We start from the raw sequence: 20464 nt of genomic DNA on the forward strand, positions 1-20464 counted from the left end.
TCATCTATTTATTCTTTTTCCTGCCTATTTAATCTAGTGTCCTAAAACCAGTGAATGTATAGTAATTGTATTTCTTTGATTATCTTTACCAGAATATAAGTGCATCTGCAAAATTCTGCTTCATTTTTCATTTACTTTTAAAACTGTATAGATACTAAACATTCATTATAAGATTCCATGCTATTTTAAAACAGCTTTATTGAGATAAAATTCATATAACATAAAGTTTACTTGTTTTAATTATACAATTCAGTATTAATTATTGAGTTATAAATATATTTGAGTTCTTTATATATTATGAATACAAGTCTCCTGATGTAGGTTCTCATATATATGATTTGCAAATATTTTTCCTATTCTGTGGATTTTTTTTCACTTTCTTGAAAGTATTATTTGCAGCACAAGAATTTAAATTTTGAAGTAACCTAATTTATCTATTTTTTTGTTTGTCTTTGGTACCATGACCTTTTAATATTAGATAAATAATTTATCGCTGTACTGAAGCAAATCATGCCTGATTAGCTTGCCTTCTTAATGTAATTTAATTCCCTGATGTTTTCCAAATTTTCTCTCATTGCTTATTTCTGAAAAATAATCAAGGAACTCTACTTTTTGTTAAAGTTTTCGGGATTGATGGAAGAACAGGTGAATAATTTGTTCTTTCCCGAATGAAATAAGCTGCTTTGTTCCTAGAAATATCCAGTAGAGTATGCTTCTCAGACTAGTATGATACATAAAATAATACCTGTGTTATCTTTCCCAGACTTAAAAAAATACCTGTACAGTACGTCTCTGTGTGTCTGTGCCTGTGTATCAGGTGCATCTGTGTCTGTGAGAACGAGCCTTCGTGTCCACGTGTGTGCCTGTGTCTGTGTGCTCGTGCACCTCCTTGTGCGTGTGTGTGTGTTAGACACTTAGCCTTCGCTGTGCCAGATCCTGATTGCGCATTGTGGTTTTGTTGTTGGAGTACAGAAAGTAAAGGAAATGGAGAAGGTTTTTCTGTTTCATTCTTCATCTGCTCCTTGAAATCCTAGGTCTGCAAAAGGAAGAGAGTAGAGAATGAAAAGTGTGTAAAGGAGACCCTGTTGAATTTGTGAACACTAGACCAGGGCCAAGGCCACTTAACATAGCAACGGAGATATATACCTCATATCACTAGACTCCTGCACAGCTAAGCAGATACTAGAGTTCACAGTGGTCTATTCCAATTGTAATAACAAGATGCAGATTTCATGTTATGGTACAAAAATGGTATGTAAGATAAGACTTAACTTCAGAAGCTTTTAGAGCCTGAATTTTAGGCTACCTTAAAGGTTCAGGGCTACTCTGGTGACTCAGATGGTAAAGAATATGCCTGCAATGCAGGAGACCTGGGTTCAATCCAGATCATGAGAAAGATCCCCTGGAGAAGGGAATGGCTTCCCACTCCAATATTCTTGCCTGGAGAATTCCATGTGACTGAGTAACTAACACTTAAAGTTTCAGTATAACAAAAGCATCAAGAATAATGTTTCCATGCTTCAGGAATTAATAACTTTGTGACTTTTGAAAAATTTTTAGTGTTTCTAACAAAATCTAGCTAGTTCCCATAACAGATGATACCAAAGCAGATTCATCATATTCAAGAAACTATACATTCTTATAGTATAGCAAAGGATGTATGTCTGTCCTTTATTCTAGGAATCAAAGTGGAAAAACTTTTTGTATTTTGTTATCTTAAATTCCTCTTTTGGTTTCCAGACAAGCTTTCAAAGCCTTGTCAAATCAAGTAGCACTGGTGTTTATATAAATTGTAATCCAGATTTAGTAGGGCTCTTGGTTTAGCTAAAGTTGTTGACAGAAGAAGGTAAAGTAGGAAGTATTTGTATTCTGATTGTATTTTTACACCTTTCAGTTTTTTTCTAAACTTACCGAGGCTCTCCTATATTCTATCCAGACTTTTGTTAAATTTTATATATTTTGTTCAGTTGCTCAGTCATGTCCAGCTCTTTGCAACTCCATGGACTGCAACACGCCAGGCTTCCCTGTCCTTCACCATCTCTTAGAGCTTGCTCAAATTCATGTTCATTGAATCTGTGATTCCATCCAACCATCTCATCCTCTGTTGTCCCCTTCTCCTCCTGCCTTCAATCTTTCCTAGCATCAGGGTCTTTTCCAGTGAGTCGGCTCTTCACATCAGGTGGTCAAAGTATTAGAGCTTCAGCCTCAGCGTCAGTCCCTCCAATGAATATTCAGGATTGATTTCCTTTAAGACTGATTGGTTTGATCTCCTTGCAGTCCAGGGGACTCTCAAGAGTCCTTTCCAACACCATAATTCAAAAGCACCAGTTCTTCAGCATTCAACTTTGTTTATGGTCCAGCTCTCAATCCATACTTGACTACTAGAAAAACTATAGCTTTGACTATACGGATCTTTGTCAGTAAAATAATGTCTCTTCTTTTTAACACACTGTGTAGGTTTGTTGTAGGTTGTTTTTCAAGGAGTAAACATCTTTTAATTTCATGGCTGCAGTCACCATCTGCAGTGATTTTGGAGCCCAAGAAAATAAAGTCTATCAGTGTTTTCCATTGTTTCCACATCTGTTTGCCATGAAGTGATGGGACTGGATGCCATGATCTTAGTTTTTTGAATGTTGAGTTTTAAGCCAGCTTTTTTACTCTCCTCTTTCACCTTCATCAAGAGTCTTTTACACATATATAATTGCCCTTAAAAGGAAAGGAATGTGACTTTTGAGATCTGAAAAATGAGTAGAATTTATTGGGTGAAGAGAGGTAACTGATGGAGAGTAGAGGCTCATGGAAGAGGCTTTGCAGCAGAAAGAAATATGGGGAGGATGAAGAGAGTCAGTATGGTTCGAGCTCAAAGAGTTAGTAGGTGATGAGGCAAGGGCTGGACCATACAGAACCTAGAGGCATGTTGATAAGGTTAAGAACACTAGGAAACTATGTGAGAGTATTGCCTGTGTGCTCAGTTGCTAAGTTGTGTCCAACTCTTTGCAGCTTTGTGGATTGCAGCCCGCCAGGCTCCTCTGTCCATGGGATTTCCTATGCAAGAGTATTGGAGTGGGTTGCCCTTTCCTTTTCCAGGTTATCTTGCCAACCCAGGGATCAAACCTGTGTCTCCTACATTGGCAGCTGGATTCTTTACCACTGAGCCACCAGTGAAGCCCTATGTAAGAGTATTAAAGCAAGGGTTTAATACATAGAAGATTCCTATGACAACAGAGTAGAAAACTAATTTGAGGGCTGAAAGAGAAAATGGAAATGTGGGTTGCCTAGATAGTAAGGTCATTGCAGTAGTTCCTCTAGGAATTGCAGTTGAATTGGTTAATAATAAGAAAAATGGACAAATTAGAGAAATATTTAGAAGGGAAAATCAAGGGAAGATGGTGACAGATTGAATAATGGGGATTGGTGGGGAGGTTATGTAAAGAATGATTCATGAGTTTCTGGGGCTTGTGGGAATAAGGGGATCTTTAGTGCAGTGTACTCAGATAGGAAATGCTTTAGGAGAATCTTTTAGGGGAGGACGTTATGGGGACTCATAAATTTGGTTTGCTCCATTGTTTGAGGCACTTTTGAGACATCCACATTATATGGGTAAATTGACTTGACTATGGAGGATAATGTCTGAAGCTTAGAAGTCTGGGCTAGAGCTAGAGATATCAGAGTCGTTTGTATCTAGACTGAAAGAAAGTATAGATAAGAAAAGAAGAGGGCCCATAGTTAGGTCTTGAAGAATTCTAACAATTATCACCAGCTAAAGGGGATTGAACCTGTAAAGAAGACTGGCAAAGTAGCCAAAGAAATGGGATGGAAATCAGGAAAACTAAGGGAAGAAAGTGTCAAGGAGAGAGTGATTAACACTGTTGGATGCTTCTGAAAAATGGCAAGTAAAATGAACAAGGAATTTGGTTTTAGCAACATTCCTTGATCTTAGCAAGAGTGGTTTCTAGAGAATGATGGAACAGAAGCCAGATTGGAGTGAGTTAAGGAGTAAATGGAAGGTGAGGAAATGAAATTGGCTATATGAACTCTTAAAAAGAAGCCAGATAGGCTGTGGCTGGAGAGAGAAGAGGGATAAGGAGATTTTTATATTTAAGATGGGAAGAACTTTAAAACTTGTGGTTTGAAGATAAGTAATAAATAGGGTAAAATTCCCCAGAGGGTAGAGGTAAGTACATATCAAAGAAATAACTTTAATAGATTTATACCTTATTTATTGTAATAGGTGGGAAGGAAGAAAGAATGAATGCACATGTATAAGGTTTACTAGCATGATACTGGGGGAGTTCTGCTTAGAGAAGCTTTTTTTTTCCCCCTAAGAAAAACATGAAGTCGTTTTTGATAATAGAGAGAAGTGTAGCTGAGGTGTAAGAAGAGAAGAAGGAACTTTAAAAATATCGGAGATTTGACATAGTTGTGGGACTTGGGAAAATTAGTTGAACAGAGAAATGTCATAAAAGTGATAGTAGTGACAAAAGCCTGTTTGAAATTTGTGATTATGAATTTATAATGCAAGCCATCTACCTTGTCAAAGGACTTTTCCCAGCAGCTTTGGCTACTTGAACACAAGACTGATAGCTCTGTAAGGGGATTAGGGTAGAGCAGGGAAGGAAAGAAAGCAGTGGTGTGCTGGTAAATGTTTAACAACAGTTCTTAGAGAAAAAAATATCTGATTTGTTTGTAACTTTTGCTGATATGCATGGTTTAAATAACATGTATCTGTGGCCAATTTCAAAGTAGCAATCTGAGGTCACCCAATGCAGAGTTGAAGAGAGATGAGTAGCAAACCCTTTCCGTCACTCACATATAACCTCAAAAGCACATATAGTAGTAAAAATGTATAAATAAATAAATAATGTAAAATAATTAGGAAGTGATGCCTTTTGAGTATTTATTGTCTATATTTAAATGTAATTTATTTGCTATTTTATTTAATTCAAATTTTAATGATGGCTCTATAACAGTACAAAATAATCATTAAAATATAATAATCTGTCAGCATTAGGCAGTTCCAGCACTCAGGTACGTGTAGGACAATGTGATAAGTGATTAATTATGGAGCATCGCACAGAATGCTGTCAGACAAAGGGAATAGCATCTAACATGGTTATAGAGATCCAGCTGTACCTTCAGAAATAAAATAGTCTTCCTTTTTTAGACACTTGAGCAGAAGGGAAATAAATTATCTTCCTTCCTTGGGATATTTTACATAGAGATGGAAGTACAAAAGATTCAGAACATTTCCAAATAGAACTGTTTTTATTTCAAAGGGATTAATAGGAGTTATTGAAGCTGACCTGAGAGAATAATGAACACAAAAGAAGTATGTTTGCCTAGTGAATATCAGTAATATCTAACAAAATATAACAATTTCCAGAATTCAGATAAATTTTAGAGTATAGTATTATAGGAAAGATATGCCAAAATGACGTATATAAGATAGAGAAATTTTTAGAGATTCCAATATTAACTAGACTCTGTCTTCATTTCTTTAGGGGAAAAAAATTAACTTCGCCTTCTCTAAAATTTTATGACAACTCAGAATTTGTAAAGGCATTCACATCATCAAATAAAACGTTAAGGTTTTATACTATATGGATGGTGATTTTGTTACCTTTTTCACTTGACTGTTGTGCTATTTACTTATTATGGAGAAGAGTGGTATCTTCTAATTTTATTTTGTTCCAACTTGTTTTGCTCTTGTGTGTACTCTTTATTATCTCTAGCTACAAGACATTTTTGCCAAAATGTGTTCGAGCAAAGATCCAAGAGTATCATATTTTGACAAGGAAGAGAATAAGGTACAGATTTCGCAGATTTATTGAGCAATTCAGCCATTGCAAAGCCACTGCCAGAAACTTGAAACTTAAGTATCTTATAAATCTGGAAACTCTTCAGTCTGCCTTCTACACAGAGCAATTTGAAGTAAAAGAACCTGGAAGAGGTCCTTCAGGTGAGGAGATTTTTGCAACCATTATAATAACTGGAAACGGTGGAATTCAGTGGTCAAGAGGGAAACATAAAGAAAGTGAGACACTGACAGAACAGGTAATCCTCAACGATATGTTCTTGTTCTTTGTTAATTTAAGTAGAATGGCAATAGAAGCAAAGTACTTTTAGTCATTTGGAACATGGTCTTGCACTACTCTCCTTCCATTGATATAAGTGGAAGTTTTTAATAATGTGACACCAGCAAGATCATAGCTATGGTTCTTTTCTCGTTGTTCTTAAATGGCATTTTGTTTGTTTTCTATGACAAAATAATTAGTAATGGTGTTCTTTTTTAATTTTTGGTTTTTAAAATTCTGAAAGTATGATAACACATTTACAGGAGACTTGGAAAATACAGATGGTGTTCTTATAGGTTCAAAAAGGCTTAAATTCTAAAAGTGATTTTTAAAGTTGTTTTGCTTCTTTCTTTTCTTTAACTGTTACTGATAACTGGAAGGACAATTATGAAATTCAGCTAGAAAAAGATTAGTTTTTATTGATTTTATGATGTTGCATACTTGTTAAATACTTCTTTAAGTTTGCATTACAAGTTTTAAGTTTGTTCATGTCTATATTGTTCTTAGGATGTTGTCAGATTTTATTTTATTTTAATTATTTGGTAAACTGAATTTTCTGGTAATGGTTTCTATTAATGTTGATTGGATTGAAGGGTACTATAGCACACTTTAGATTCCTGGCACCCTTTAATCCTCTCATTTTTAAATGGAAACCAAGATACAGGGTTACATTATTGGGAGAGAGAATCTCATTTAATGCTTATCTATTGCTGTCAATACTTTAAAAAAGAATTTGGAATGAAATCTCTCTCCTTTATAAGTCTTATTTTAAAATAGCTCCCTAAATTCAACCTATTTTTAATATCAACTGCTCTTAATTACAGGATTTACAGTTGTATTGTGATTTTCCTGATATTATTGATATCAGTATTAAACAAGCAAATCAAGAAGGCGCAAATGAAAGCAGAATTGTAACTATTCATAAGCAAGATGGTAAAAGTCTAGTAAGTTTGCTTTATCATTATATAATGGTTATGCTTTATGGTTGTCAGAAATAAGTATTTCAGCATCTTAATACCTAAGATGTTCTCTTGTAGGGATTTTGATTGTAGTTTTAAATAGAGCTGGTAACATCAACTTAGAGCTGTAAACATCATTTTAGTAAGCTTTTTGATTACATCTAGTTTTTTGTATCACTACCAACACCATCTCCCCAAAGAATGTCTTGCACATTAATGTATTTTTCAGTCATTTTCATAATTAGCAAAGCACCAGTTACTTCCTGCCCTCTCCTCTCCCACCCCGACCCCAGTTTTGCTCGTTCCCTGTTGTAATGCTCTTTCCTCTCTATACAGTCTACTCTCTATATCTGTGAGTTCCACCCACAGATTCAACTAGCTGTAGATTGAAAATATTCAGAGAAAAAAATTCCAGAAAGTTCCAGAAAGCAAACTTGAATTTACCATGTGCAGGCAACTATTTGCATAGCATTTATATTGTATTTATAACCATTCACATCTCATTTACGTTATATTAGGTATTATAGAGATGATTTAAAGGATATGGGAGGATATAGATACTTTATATGCAGATACTGCATCATTTTATATAAGGGACTTGTGGATTCAGGGATTTTGGTGTCTGTGGAGGGGAGACAGATGCTTGAGCCAATACCATGCAGATATAGAGGAATGGAGGGACAACTGTATAATCTTTTTTACCAGTAGAGGTATGCATAATTCTATCATATTGCCTATTTATGTAACAAATTGTGAACCAATCCCAGGTAATCCTTATCTGAACTGTGAGGCATGTTTGATTATAAAAGATTAACCTTTCCTCTGTTTTAAAATAGCTTCAGAGGGAGTTCCCTGGTTGTCCAATGGATTGGACTGTGTGCTTCCACTACAGGGCCATGGGTTTGATCTCTGGTCTGGGAACTAAGAGCCCACATGCTGCCCAGCCTGGGCTGATAATAATGATAAGACAAAACAGCTTCAGACATCCTACTTATTTTAATTGAAAGGAAGAAATGAATTCCTTTGTACTGTCCTCTTAAACTGCTTTTATTTTTCTGGCTCTGTTCTCTTTTTAACTCAGATATTTCTTGTACTTTTGGCTTAAATGTCATATTTATTTTGTAATTTAAATATCTCTCTGTCTTACCTCTCTGGCCATTTCAGGGTTATATGACCAAAATTATAAAACTTGTAATTCACTTTGATCAGCATGCTTTCCTGTTCTTAGGTATTAATCCTTTGTTGCACAGGTTTGCAATTCTTCATGTCGTTGTTTATGGTATCTTTTATAGGACTCATTTTTATAACCTGTGTTAGCTAAATATTTTTGATAGTTCAAATACCTCACACAGTTCTTTCCTTATAATTTTTGATATAAGTACATATTCTCTATTCTCATTGTGACTAATATTGTTCTTTGCTGAACAGGCATTATACCATGATTACAGTTTCATTCTTATATGTACAACTTTTTGTTTTTCTGCAAGTTGATCGTTGCTTCAGTTTCTTGTAGTATTTCTAATTCATACCAACTTTTGTATCAGACTAGATATAGATAGGTTTCTAATTGAAATGACTGGAATATTTGTCTAATGGGTTTTGGAAAATATAGTATAATTATGGATATAGAGTGGACTGTAACTGAAAAAGCATGGTAAACCCATATTTGAGAGGGTCTCAAATATCAGACACAAGAATTTGTAATTCAAAGTGTATAACTTGGAGCCATTAAAGACATTTGAGCAATCGCAAAGAAAAGTAATTTAGAAGAATTACCTGATAACATGCAGTGAAAATAAATTTCTTCTTTTTCTTTTCTCCTCCTAGGAAATTGAACTTAAGTCATTAAGAGAAGCTTTGTCTTTTGTGTCATTAATTGATGGATATTATAGATTAACTGCAGATGCACATCATTATCTTTGTAAAGAAGTAGCACCTCCAATGGTGCTTGAAAATATACAAAGCAACTGTCATGGCCCAATTTCGTGAGTAATATTGACTTTTAAAGTAAATTTTTTAAAGTAATAACAAGATATTTATAAAGAATATTTTACACAACAGAATGATATACCTAGGTTTCGGAAGTTCAGGAAGAGAAATATTAACTTGATCTGACTGAAATTATTTTTCTTTTAACAAAAGTCTATTTCCAATCAGATTACATAATAATTAGAATTATTTAGATTATAATCTACCATCTATATTCCAGTCTGTAGTACTAACTTGTTTAAGTTAGATATTTAGTACTCTCAGTTCAGTTCAGTTGCTCAGTCATATCTGACTCTTTGCAGCCCCATAAATCGCAGCACGCCAGGCCTCCCTGTCCATCACCAACTCCCAGAGTTCACTCAAACTCACGTCCATCGAGTCAGTGATGCCATCCAGCCATCTCATCTTCTGTTGTCCCCTTCTCCTCCTGCCCCCAATCCCTCCCAGCATCACAGTCTTTTCCAATGAATCAACTTTTTGCATGAGGTGGCCAAAGTATTGGAGTTTCAGCTTTAGCATCAGTCCTTCCAAAGAACACCCAGGACTGATCTCCTTTAGAATGGACTGGTTGGATCTCCTTGTGTTTAACTAATTCTTTGATATTAATTTTTTAAAACCATCCAATTTATGTTTCATTAATTTGGAAATAATGTGGAGGAGCCACAATGCAAAATTTGATAATCATCCTTATTTTTGAATAATCCAACACCTTCTATTGAAAGCTTTGAACACAAACTGTGTCTGATATCCATCTTTCTAGACTATTGCTGTGCAGTATGTGATGGAAATGAGATGTTCTAAATCTGTGCTCTTTAGTAATTGCAACTAGCCGCATGTAGCTATTTAATATTTAAAATGTTTCTACTGCAACCAAGGAACTGAATTTTTAATTTAATTTTAATAGCTTTACAATTGATCCTTGAACAACACAGGATCTTAATCTACATATAACTTACAGTCAGTCCTCCATATCTGTGGTTCCTCGATATCCTTAAGTTCAAACAACCACAGACCATGCAGTAGTACAGTATTTACTACTGAAAAATACCTGCATATATGTGGACCCTTGCAGTTCAAACCCACACTATTAAAGGGTCAACTGTGAAGAGCTTCATCTGGCTACTAGCCAACATATTGACCCACACAGTTGTAGGCCTTACTTTAGCACTAGATAAAAACAGCTATCATGAATATTTGTTCACCCCAACTAGAGTTATCTCTCAACCAGAATGTGTTTTATGATTGGCACCAGGTTTGAAGGCAGAAAAGGCAGTGGCACCCCATTCCAGTAGTCTTGCCTGGAAAATCCCATGGACTGAGGAGCCTGGTAGGCTGTAGTCCAGGGGATCGCTACGAGTCGGACACGACTGATCAACTTCACTTTCACTTTTCACTTTCATGCATTGGAGGAGGAAATGGCAACCCACTCCAGTGTTCTTGCCTGGAGAATCCCAGGGACGGTGGAGCCTGGTGGGCTGCCGTCTATGGGGTCGCACGTGACTGACGCAACTTAGCAGCAGCAGCAGGTTTGAAGGACTTGAGCAGAAGAAAGAATCTGGGATTTTGAGCATGTTTTTTACCTTAGTGAAAGTGTTAGTTGCTCAATTGTGTCTGACTCTGCTACCCCATGGATTGTAGCCCTCCAGGCTCCTCTGTCCATGGGATTCTCCCAGCAAGAATCCTGGAGGGATTGCCATTCCCTTCTCCAGGATATCTTCCTGACCCAGGGATCAAACCCGGGTCTTCTGCATTGCAGGAAGATTCTTCACAGTCTGCGCCACTGAAGAAGCTTTTTTACCTTACCCTGTCTTTAAATATTTGAGGAATCAGGTCCTGACTGAAATTCAAGACTGGTTTGACCTATACCCATTGTCTAAGAAGTATGATTGTGAGAATTCCCTGGTGGTCCAGTGGTTCTGTCTCTGTGCTTCCGCTGCAGGGGTCATGGGTTTGATCCTTGATCAGGGAACTAAGATCCCACATGCTACTCAGTGCAGCCAAAAAAGAAGTGTGGTTGCTATGACAAAGTTGCATTATTTGAACATTCTGTAATTTACATATTCAATATTTTAAAAACTCCTGCCATTCATTCATTCATTATCCATCCATCCATTCTTTCATTTATTTGTAGAACATTTACTAAGTACCTGATATGTATCAGGTGCTGGTTTATATGTGAGAAATACAGCAAGATAATTCTTGCTTTCATGTAGATTACATTTCTTTCAATATATACAGCTTCAGTTAAACATAAAGCAAATTTTTAAAAGTTAGTAGTCTCTGTTGTTTGCCATTGGTCTTCTATTAGACCTTGGTATTATATTAAATATTAAAAATACTCATAAATTTTTATATTAGTAATGGCTGTGATGGAAGAGACAAGTGTTTTATGATACACTGATTGTATAGTTAAATGAAGTTTTGAGTATGGTTTTTAAAATGCTAAATTTGAAATTGGAAGGCAGAAGAGTCAAAGGAATGAATTGTGTTCTTTGTGATTTTGTATGTCTTACAATACCTGATGTTTTTAAAGCAATATAATTGCCCCTTGAATCATTGTGAACTTATTGCAGAATGGCTTGGTACTTCAGTATTTTTCCTTGCAAGATTATTGGGAAAAATATGAAGTGGAGGAGACTTATAAAAATTCTTAGAGTTTTAGGTTTGACTTCCGATCTGTTAGATGACACTTTGGTTGTGATGTCATGGTTCTTACTGCATTATCATTCAGATTATTTCTTTACCTTTAGAATGGATTTTGCTATCAGTAAACTGAAGAAAACAGGTAATCAGACTGGACTCTATGTACTTCGATGCAGTCCCAAGGACTTTCATAAATATTTTCTGACTTTTGCTGTTGAGGTTAGTATGACATAATTAATGTTAAATATGTTAAATATGTTTATTTAGTGCATGTAATTCCTCCTTGATAATATCTACTGTATTTCCTTTTTAATGCTCCAAATAATAGTTCTGGATATGATAACTAGCAATTAAGTAAGCTTAATTTACCTCAGGGATTCTTTATACATAAACAAAATATAACTCCTAGGATTTATGTTAAAAATTATTTCTAATATCTTAGTATCTTTTTATCTGGATTTTTTTGTTTGAGTATTACCAGTATGTCAGATTTCATCACATCTTTTGAAGTCTCTTTTGTCACAAAAATGGAAATCTTTACCAAAACATTTAGAACAAAACAAATCAGAAGTAAACTTTCATTTTACTGGTAATGGTTATAGGATTAGAGTGAAATAGGGTAATGACAAAGAAGAAGACATTGTACTTTTAACTGGTGGTTTTTCCAATATTAAGAATAATGATCTACAATGTACACTTTAAGTGTAATACTGTAATGAAATCTTACTGTTAATACAGACCATTTTGAATCTCAACTAAAATTATTTATTGTGCAAAATTATATAAAATATACTATCATTTATAAAGCAATTTCATGGTATAAATCTTGAGAAACTTTATAGCTGCTTCCAAAATTTATCATACTTTTTAAAAGTAGAGACTGTAAGAATTGTGTTATTTTAATTTTTATTAAAAAAAATCGTATTTAACATATGTAAAGTGGGTTAATTGTCCATGAAAATATAGAAAGTCGGTTGCTCCATGACTTTAATATTGTAAAATACTGATAGTCTATCCTAATTCACAGTCTCTTATATTCAATTATCAAATCAAAATAAGTATATTTTTATGTTTACTGTATTAGTCTAGTATAATATGAGGGCTGTATATTAGGGAGCATACAGTATAACCCTGCTTTAAGATATTTATCTTTTTGTAAAACAAAAATGAAGTATACCAAAAAATATTAAATTGAGCATTATCCAGTGTAAGCAAATAAGACAATAAGAGAAGGTTTACAATGATTAAAATAGGTCCTTTAGAGTACGAAGGACTTGAGACTGACCAGAGATAATGAGTTGGTTTTATAAAAAAATGGTTGTAAGTTGATTGAATATGTTTATAGCAGACTGAATATGTTTAAAAATAGATGGATGAGAAGTACAGCACATAAGACAAACATTGAAAAACTGAATATTATCAGAATTGCCACATTAGAGATAATTATACAAATACTGTAGTGGCACAGTGAAACAGGTCATCACCTTTGCCTGTGGAATGGAGTAAATGTTGTTAGGGAGGACCTCACAGAAAAAGTGAAATTAAACTGAGTTTTAAGAATTGAATAAAAGTCCATTGCTCAAAAGGAAAGGATGTACATTCTGCAGAGAGATAGCACTTACAGTTTTCAAGGCATGAAATGGCATGGCATTTGCTTTAAATTTTTTAAGTCACTCAATATAGCTAGAACATGGATTATATGTTGAGAGTGGCAGGAGTTAAGGTTGGAGATGGAGGCAGAAACCAACTCATGGAAGGCCTTATATGCTAAAATCGTTTTATACTATGTCTTTTAAATGATGGAAAGCTCTTAAGGATGGTATTATTATTGTTTATTATTATTGCTTTCTTCCTTGCCTTTCAATAAAGTAACTCTTAAGCCACATTTATAGGCTAGGATTTATGGTTCAAATATCTAAATGTTCTGTTGGTTGTTTCTGTGGTATCCTTTTTGTCACAGTAATCACTGTGATGTCCATTGTGATTTTTCCTTCCCTTTCTTTATAATTAAACTTACATAGCGAGAGAATGTTATTGAATATAAGCACTGTTTGATTACAAAAAATGAAAATGGAGAATACAACCTCAGTGGTACTAAGAAGAACTTCAGTAATCTTAAAGATCTTCTGAATTGCTACCAGATGGAAACTGTTCGCTCGGACAGTATAATTTTCCAGTTTACTAAATGCTGTCCCCCAAAGCCAAAAGGTAAAATAGTTTTCTAGTTATTTTTAAAATACTGGTCTTGGGTGTTTTATATGGTGGGAGATATCTTCGGTATACTGATTTCACAAGAAACAGGAGAGAAAAAGCTCCAAAAACAATGAATTTTTTCCTCATATGTTGTACAAGCATCCTCTAATAGAATTGTTCAGTTTGGTTTGGGTTGTCTATAAGTAACTTAAAGTTGTATAATTCTAAAATTTATCTTAAGAAATAATTTCATAGTATCAATAAGCTACTTATTTATTGAACTGAAAGACCTCACAACCAAATTCTCTTGTTATTCTGAAGAAATACTTTCAGATCCTTTTAGAATCTTAATTTCTTTTAAATTATCTTTTAAAGTGAAAATAGTAAGATTAGAAATCTCTTGAGATAACAGGCATATTAAAATTCCTGAAAAATTGTACTAGTTAAGAAAATGATTATAATTTTGCATACAGTATAATAACTGGTTAGAGTACATCAAACTTCAATGAAAAAACTCCTAAAATACTTTTCCATGGGAAAATAAAAAGGAACAATAAGAGGCTGTTAAGCATTTCCTTTTTATAGGACACATTTTATTTTATTCCTTTGGAGCAATTTATATTCTCAGTGTGTTTTGATTTTATGTATATTTTTTCATTCATTCTATCCTTTTTTTAAACAGACAAATCAAACCTTCTAGTCTTCAGAACCAATGGTGTTTCTGATGTACCAACCTCACCAACTTTACAAAGGCATAATAATGTGAACCAAATGGTGTTCCACAAAATTAGAAATGAAGATTTGGTATTTGTAAGTCAATAGATGCTGATTATTGTCTTTTTGTCTTTTTAAACAACTGTTCTTCATTTTCTACCCCACATTCATTCACATGACGTTTCAGTTCAGTTCAGTTCAGTCGCTCAGTTGTGTCCGACTCTTTATTGTAACCTATGTTATAAAAAGTTTATAGCAGTTCAGATACTTTCATTTCCTATGGAAAATGTGATACCAAACGAGTTAATTATTTTAAGAATGGAATTGTATTCTCTTTTGAGAAATTTAAAAAATATTAAAAATTAAAAGTATTCTTCTGAAAAAGTATCTTAATTCTCAGGTTCTCAAGAAAGTAAGGGAAATTCAAAGAAGGTACTGAAAACAGTAGTAACACTAAGAGCTGATGTTTGGCCACAGGACATTTTGGGAAATAGGATTATTCTCACGAATCAAGAGAACTAAGAGCTAAAAGCAGTACAAAAAAGGGCCAAGTCTTAAGTTCTATACAAGACAAGGAGTTAAAAGTAAGGCTATCTGTGAATAAAGCCAGGATTCTTAAGTAAATGCATCCTCAGTGAAACAGTATACGGATTATGAAAAATTTATCCACTAGCAAAAAGAGAAAAAGAATGTTGTCTTAGTTGTGCTCTTAAGTTAGGAAAAAGTTCATCTTCAGAATTTGTAATTATAAACTTTCGAATTAAAGTTTATACCACCTGCATGGTTTGAGAAACCCTAAGCCAATAAATTGAAGAAGAACTAAAGAGCCTCTGGATGAAAGTGAAAGAGGAGAGTGAAAAAGTTGGCTTAAAGCTCAACATTCAGACAATGAAGATCATGGCATCTGGTCCCATCACTTCATGGGAAATAGATGGGGAAACAGTGGAAACAGTGGCTGACTTTATTTTTCTGGGCTCCAAAATCACTGCAGATGGTGTTTGCAGCCATGAAATTAAAGACGCTTCTTGGAAGGAAAGTTATGACCAATCTAGATAGCATGTTGAAAAGCAGAGACATTACTTTGCCAACAAAGGTCCATCTCGTCAAGGCTATGGTTTTTCCAGCGGTCATGTATGGATGTGAGAGTTGGACTGTGAAGAAAACTGAGCGCCAAAGAATTGATGCTATTAAACTGTGGTGTTGGAGAAGATTCTTGAGAGTTCCTTGGACTGCAAGGAGATCCAACTAGTTCATCCTAAAGGAGATCAGTCCTGGGTGTCCATTGGAAGGACTGATGTTGAAGTTGAAACTCCAGTACTTTGGCCACCTGATGCGAAGAGCTGACTCATTGGAAAAGACCCTGATGCTGGGAAGGATTGAAGGCAGGAGGAGAAGGGGATGACAGAGGATGAGATGGTTGGATGGCATCACCGACTCAATGGACATGGGTTTGGGTGGACTCCGGGAATTAGTGATGGATAGGGAAGCCTGGCGTGCTGCGGTTCATGGAGTTGCAAAGAGTTGGACTGAGTGACTGAACTGAACTGAACTGAACCCAGTAAATTAAGTTAAAATAATAGGTGGTACTCCTTTAGTAACACCTTGTGGTGGTCATCAAAAGCAAATATAAAATCTTTCTGGAAGGATATCCTGTTAATGTAGGCCACCCAAGATTCCCACAGATAAAATGACTCCAAACATGAGCTTTAAGCTGAAAATTTAAAAACATATGGAGAAGTAATCCAGGATTAAGCAAGAATCAGCAGACCAACAAGCATCAAAATTATATCTAAGAGCTTCATATAACAGACTTTTCAGATAGAAGCTATAAAATACACATTTATATGTTTAAACATTAAAAAGGAGTTGAAAACAAGGGAAAAACCCAAGATAGTATCAACATAGCCCAAAAAAATTTGGAGGAAAAAGTATAAAAATGAAAAATATACTCATTGACATTTAAAAAGTGGACAAAGTAAAGGCAGATTATTCATAGTTGAAGAGAGAACTACTGAATTGAAAGATCTGAAAATTATTTAAATGCTGCAGATAGGGAGAAAGAAATGGAAATTATGAAAGAAAGCTTAAGGGATGTGGAAAGTAGAGTGAGAAAGACCAAACTGGTATCTGAATTCCTTAAGGAGACAATAGATAACATTATTCAGAATTACAAAGATATGAATCTTATGTGAGTAACAAGAAGCAGGGAGTTGCTAGGTAACCTGACTAACATCACAAAACTGATAATAATAGAGTGCAGGCAGCCCTGCTTCAGATTGCAGGCTTTCAATTATTCTGTCAGGGTATATAAGAAGCACTAGTAATAGTAGTAATAGCTAACACTTAGTTGAGCATTTACTGTGTTGTAGACTGCACTAAATGCTATTGTGTATTTTTTCATTTATTGTTCATGACAGTTTTATGGAAAAATAATCCTGATTCTTCAGGTGAAGATACCAAGATAATTGCTGTATAGAAAGATTAAATGGCCTATAGAAGGTCACACAACTAGTAAGTAGTAATAAAAAACAGGTCAGAGATTCTGCACTATCAGGAAAGGCAAGCAAGGAAAGAGACTCACATGCAAATAAATGTAGGTAAACAGTGACATTATAAAAAGTGTTAAAATTGATAATTATACCTAATTTAGGGCATTTAAGAACAGGGTGAAATCAAATTACACTTTGTTCTTTAATCTTTGTTTTCTGTGTTGTATTACTATGAAAAAAGCAGAATATAATTAATATGGAGTCTCAAATCAAGATTTGGTTTGTAAAGGAAATATTTGCTCATGAATTTTTTTTTTAACTCTTGTCATTGGACATATTTCCTAATTCCCACATTTTCTTCCATCCTTAATCATTCTTTCCTTTTTTTTTTTTTTTTTTTTTGGTTAAAGAATGAAAGCCTTGGCCAAGGAACTTTTACAAAAATTTTTAAAGGTATAAGAAGAGAAATAGGAGACTATGGTCAGCTGCATGAAACAGAAGTTCTTTTAAAAGTTCTGGATAAAGCACATAGAAACTATTCAGAGGTTTGTATATTCTTTATATAATTCATGTAGTTTATGATAGTTAAAATATGCTCTCATACACACAAAACACACTGATGCATGTGGCTTTTCAAATTACAATTTTTAAAAGTATATATATCAAAGACCTTTCTGAGGATACATTCTGTTGGGGCTAAAAAACAACAGAATTTTTTCATTGTAACTAATTTCCAAACTAATTTTTAAGCATGGTGTTATGTGTTTGATTACATCTTTGCATATATAATACTAAGGCAGTTGGTTTTAAAGTTGGCTCCCCAGAGCTTCCTGGGTTCCACAGGTTTCCTCTGTAATTTAATCTACTTTTTAAAAAAGTTTGAAAGGCAGTGTACTGAAGAACACTGTGTAGGTGAAATGTGGATGGATACCTTTGGGCATCAGCAGAAGATGCTAGCCAGCAGAAATCCTGCTGCCAGTTGCCAGAGTCTTTAGCATGGTAAAATATCACCTAACGTGATTTAACACACATTTACAAACTTAAAATGTCTTAAAAGAAGTCAGTAGAACATAATGTGGAACATACAAGCCAAAGAGTTGTTATAATCCAGAACTCCACAGTGTTGGTGATTGTGATCTTCAACAACCATACCCCGAAGTTCTAGGCAAAGTTTAGTTGAGTTAGAGTGATATTATCTGCCAGTCTCCTGACATAGGTGTTAGACTGTTTTATCTGCCGAGTCATCATTCCTAATTCTTTAGGAAGTGTTAACTGAAGCTCCCATCCATGTTTACCACGGTTCCACATCACTGTCTCTGGTGTATGCAGCTGTATGTATCTCTGTTCTCCACTCTGGCTGCTATGGGTTCTAAGACTGTTTGTCTTGCATCATTCATATTGCCCTGTATCACGATTGCTCTTTCTCATTGCTGTTTCCTTAAACTAAGCTTAAATCGGCGGTTTCTTGGGAATGAACTCTTAACATCAAGGTTGATGGAAGTTGCAAATCTAAAGGGACCAAAGCACATTGTAGTCTTGTATATAGTCCTGCTGAGAATAGAAGTGCATTTTTCTAATGGCAGAATATCTTTCTGAACTGTGAATGCTTATAGACATGAAAGGTAATTCTTTTGCAATTTTTACTTTTTTTTTTTCTTTTCATTAGTCTTTCTTTGAAGCAGCAAGCATGATGAGCCAGCTTTCTCACAAACATCTGATTTTAAATTATGGAGTATGTGTCTGTGGAGAGGAGAGTAAGTAAAACCACCAGCTTCCTTTCTGTTAATGTTATGTCTTTCAAAACATCCATTTTTATTTATATAGAAAATTTAATTTTAGGATCATAGTTGGATATCAGTATAACTATAACAAATTAAATATTGTTGAAACAGAAAACACTGTATTTCTTTTTTAACTTATTAATATTTCCCATACTTTTTCATTTAGGGGAAAAGGAGAATATACTTCCTACAAAGTTTGAAAACAGTGTTTTAGAGCATATAATCCCAGTTCTTTTGGTTTTATACTTATTTCATTGACTCTGTGATGCTTTTTTTTAACATTAAAAGTATCTGAATATGATATAATTGATGGTATTTCATAATTAACAATTTAAAAAATTTTGCAGTCCATAATAATGGGACATAGGACAGTCAGTGGCATCTATGAAATATATATGTAAGTCTTTGTGTGCCACATAAAGTTTTACTAAGCTCTTGCTCGTTAAAACTCCAAGATCTTTTTTTTTTAATACTAATGTAAATTTCTCCAGTAAATTCTTTATTATTGATGTATGGATTATTCTCCAAGTTAACCACGGGCAGCAAAACTTTCATAACATTTGGTTTAGTTACCCAGCAAGATCCAAAGGTGACTTTTGTCACCAAAAATTGTTATATACATATGAAAACTAATTTTAATATTAGTTGAAGCAGAGTCATGATTTGAGATTCATTCTATATATGATATTGTATTTATATATAATTATTTAGACTTCTACCTCTTACTGTTGTGAATAAACTAAAACCCCAAAATGCAGTAGTATATACCTGTTATGCTTTCTTTAAATTATTGTATTTCATGTAATTTAATTTCTTTACCTATAATACTCACATATAACTCTGACTATATTTATAAAAGTTTAAAATTATATATTTTTCATTATATTATACTTTAGCCTTATTATTATTATATTTTAATGCAGATATTCTGGTTCAGGAATTTGTAAAATTTGGATCACTAGATACATATCTGAAAAAGAATAAAAATTCTATAAATATATTATGGAAACTTGAAGTGGCTAAACAGTTGGCATGGGCCATGCATTTTCTAGTAAGTAGTATATTCTTTTGTCAACTTACTGTTTTACGTTTTGAAGCAGTGTGAAAGGATCTTGACCTGGGAACAAGAAATAAGTCTATAGATGCTGAGTTATTTAAAATAATCTGTGTCACTTGTGGAAAGGGATTATTTTAGGTGTGTATTTATATGAAATAAATTTTGAAATAAGTAGTATTGTCACTCCATCAGTCTCTTAGAACTGCTAAAGGGTAATCTGTAGTTTGTGTACCTTAACTTTAAAGAATTGAATGAAAAATTATTAAAAAAAAAGCTATGGACAGCATAAAAATCCTGTAGAAAGTGCCTTGTTACAATATTTGTAGGTAATTGGAAATTATGTCCACTGAGAAAGTGATATTGTCAGAAAAGCAAAATACTAGAAGGTCAGCCAGTAATCAGATTCTTCAGAGTGCACCTACTGAACAGAAACAGTATTTCTTGTGTCAGCTGCTATCTACAATACATACAGTTTAAAATCTCAGATTCATAAAGTGAACTGGCATAAAGTAGTTTTAAAAATATTAATTTTTCAGAGACTTCCCTGGCAGTCCAGTGGTTAAGA

At 34.1% G+C, this 20464-nt stretch overlaps 1 protein-coding gene across 2 annotated transcripts in view; it reads left to right on the top strand.

Annotated features, from left to right (window-relative positions):
• The window catches only part of JAK2 (Janus kinase 2), a 115988-nt gene that overhangs the window by 71281 nt on the left and 24243 nt on the right, over positions 1 to 20464 (top strand). For both annotated transcript variants that reach the window (XM_042243421.2, XM_004004357.5), the window contains exons 7-15: positions 5733 to 6054; positions 6899 to 7018; positions 8861 to 9018; positions 11773 to 11884; positions 13687 to 13873; positions 14541 to 14668; positions 17472 to 17606; positions 18728 to 18815; positions 19766 to 19893. In XM_042243421.2, the coding sequence (XP_042099355.1) occupies positions 5733 to 6054; positions 6899 to 7018; positions 8861 to 9018; positions 11773 to 11884; positions 13687 to 13873; positions 14541 to 14668; positions 17472 to 17606; positions 18728 to 18815; positions 19766 to 19893 (1378 nt within the window). The remainder of the gene's footprint in view (positions 1 to 5732; positions 6055 to 6898; positions 7019 to 8860; positions 9019 to 11772; positions 11885 to 13686; positions 13874 to 14540; positions 14669 to 17471; positions 17607 to 18727; positions 18816 to 19765; positions 19894 to 20464) is intronic.

Source organism: Ovis aries, chromosome 2 (genome assembly GCF_016772045.2).
Source record: "Ovis aries strain OAR_USU_Benz2616 breed Rambouillet chromosome 2, ARS-UI_Ramb_v3.0, whole genome shotgun sequence".
NCBI classification, from domain to species: Eukaryota; Metazoa; Chordata; class Mammalia; order Artiodactyla; family Bovidae; genus Ovis; species Ovis aries.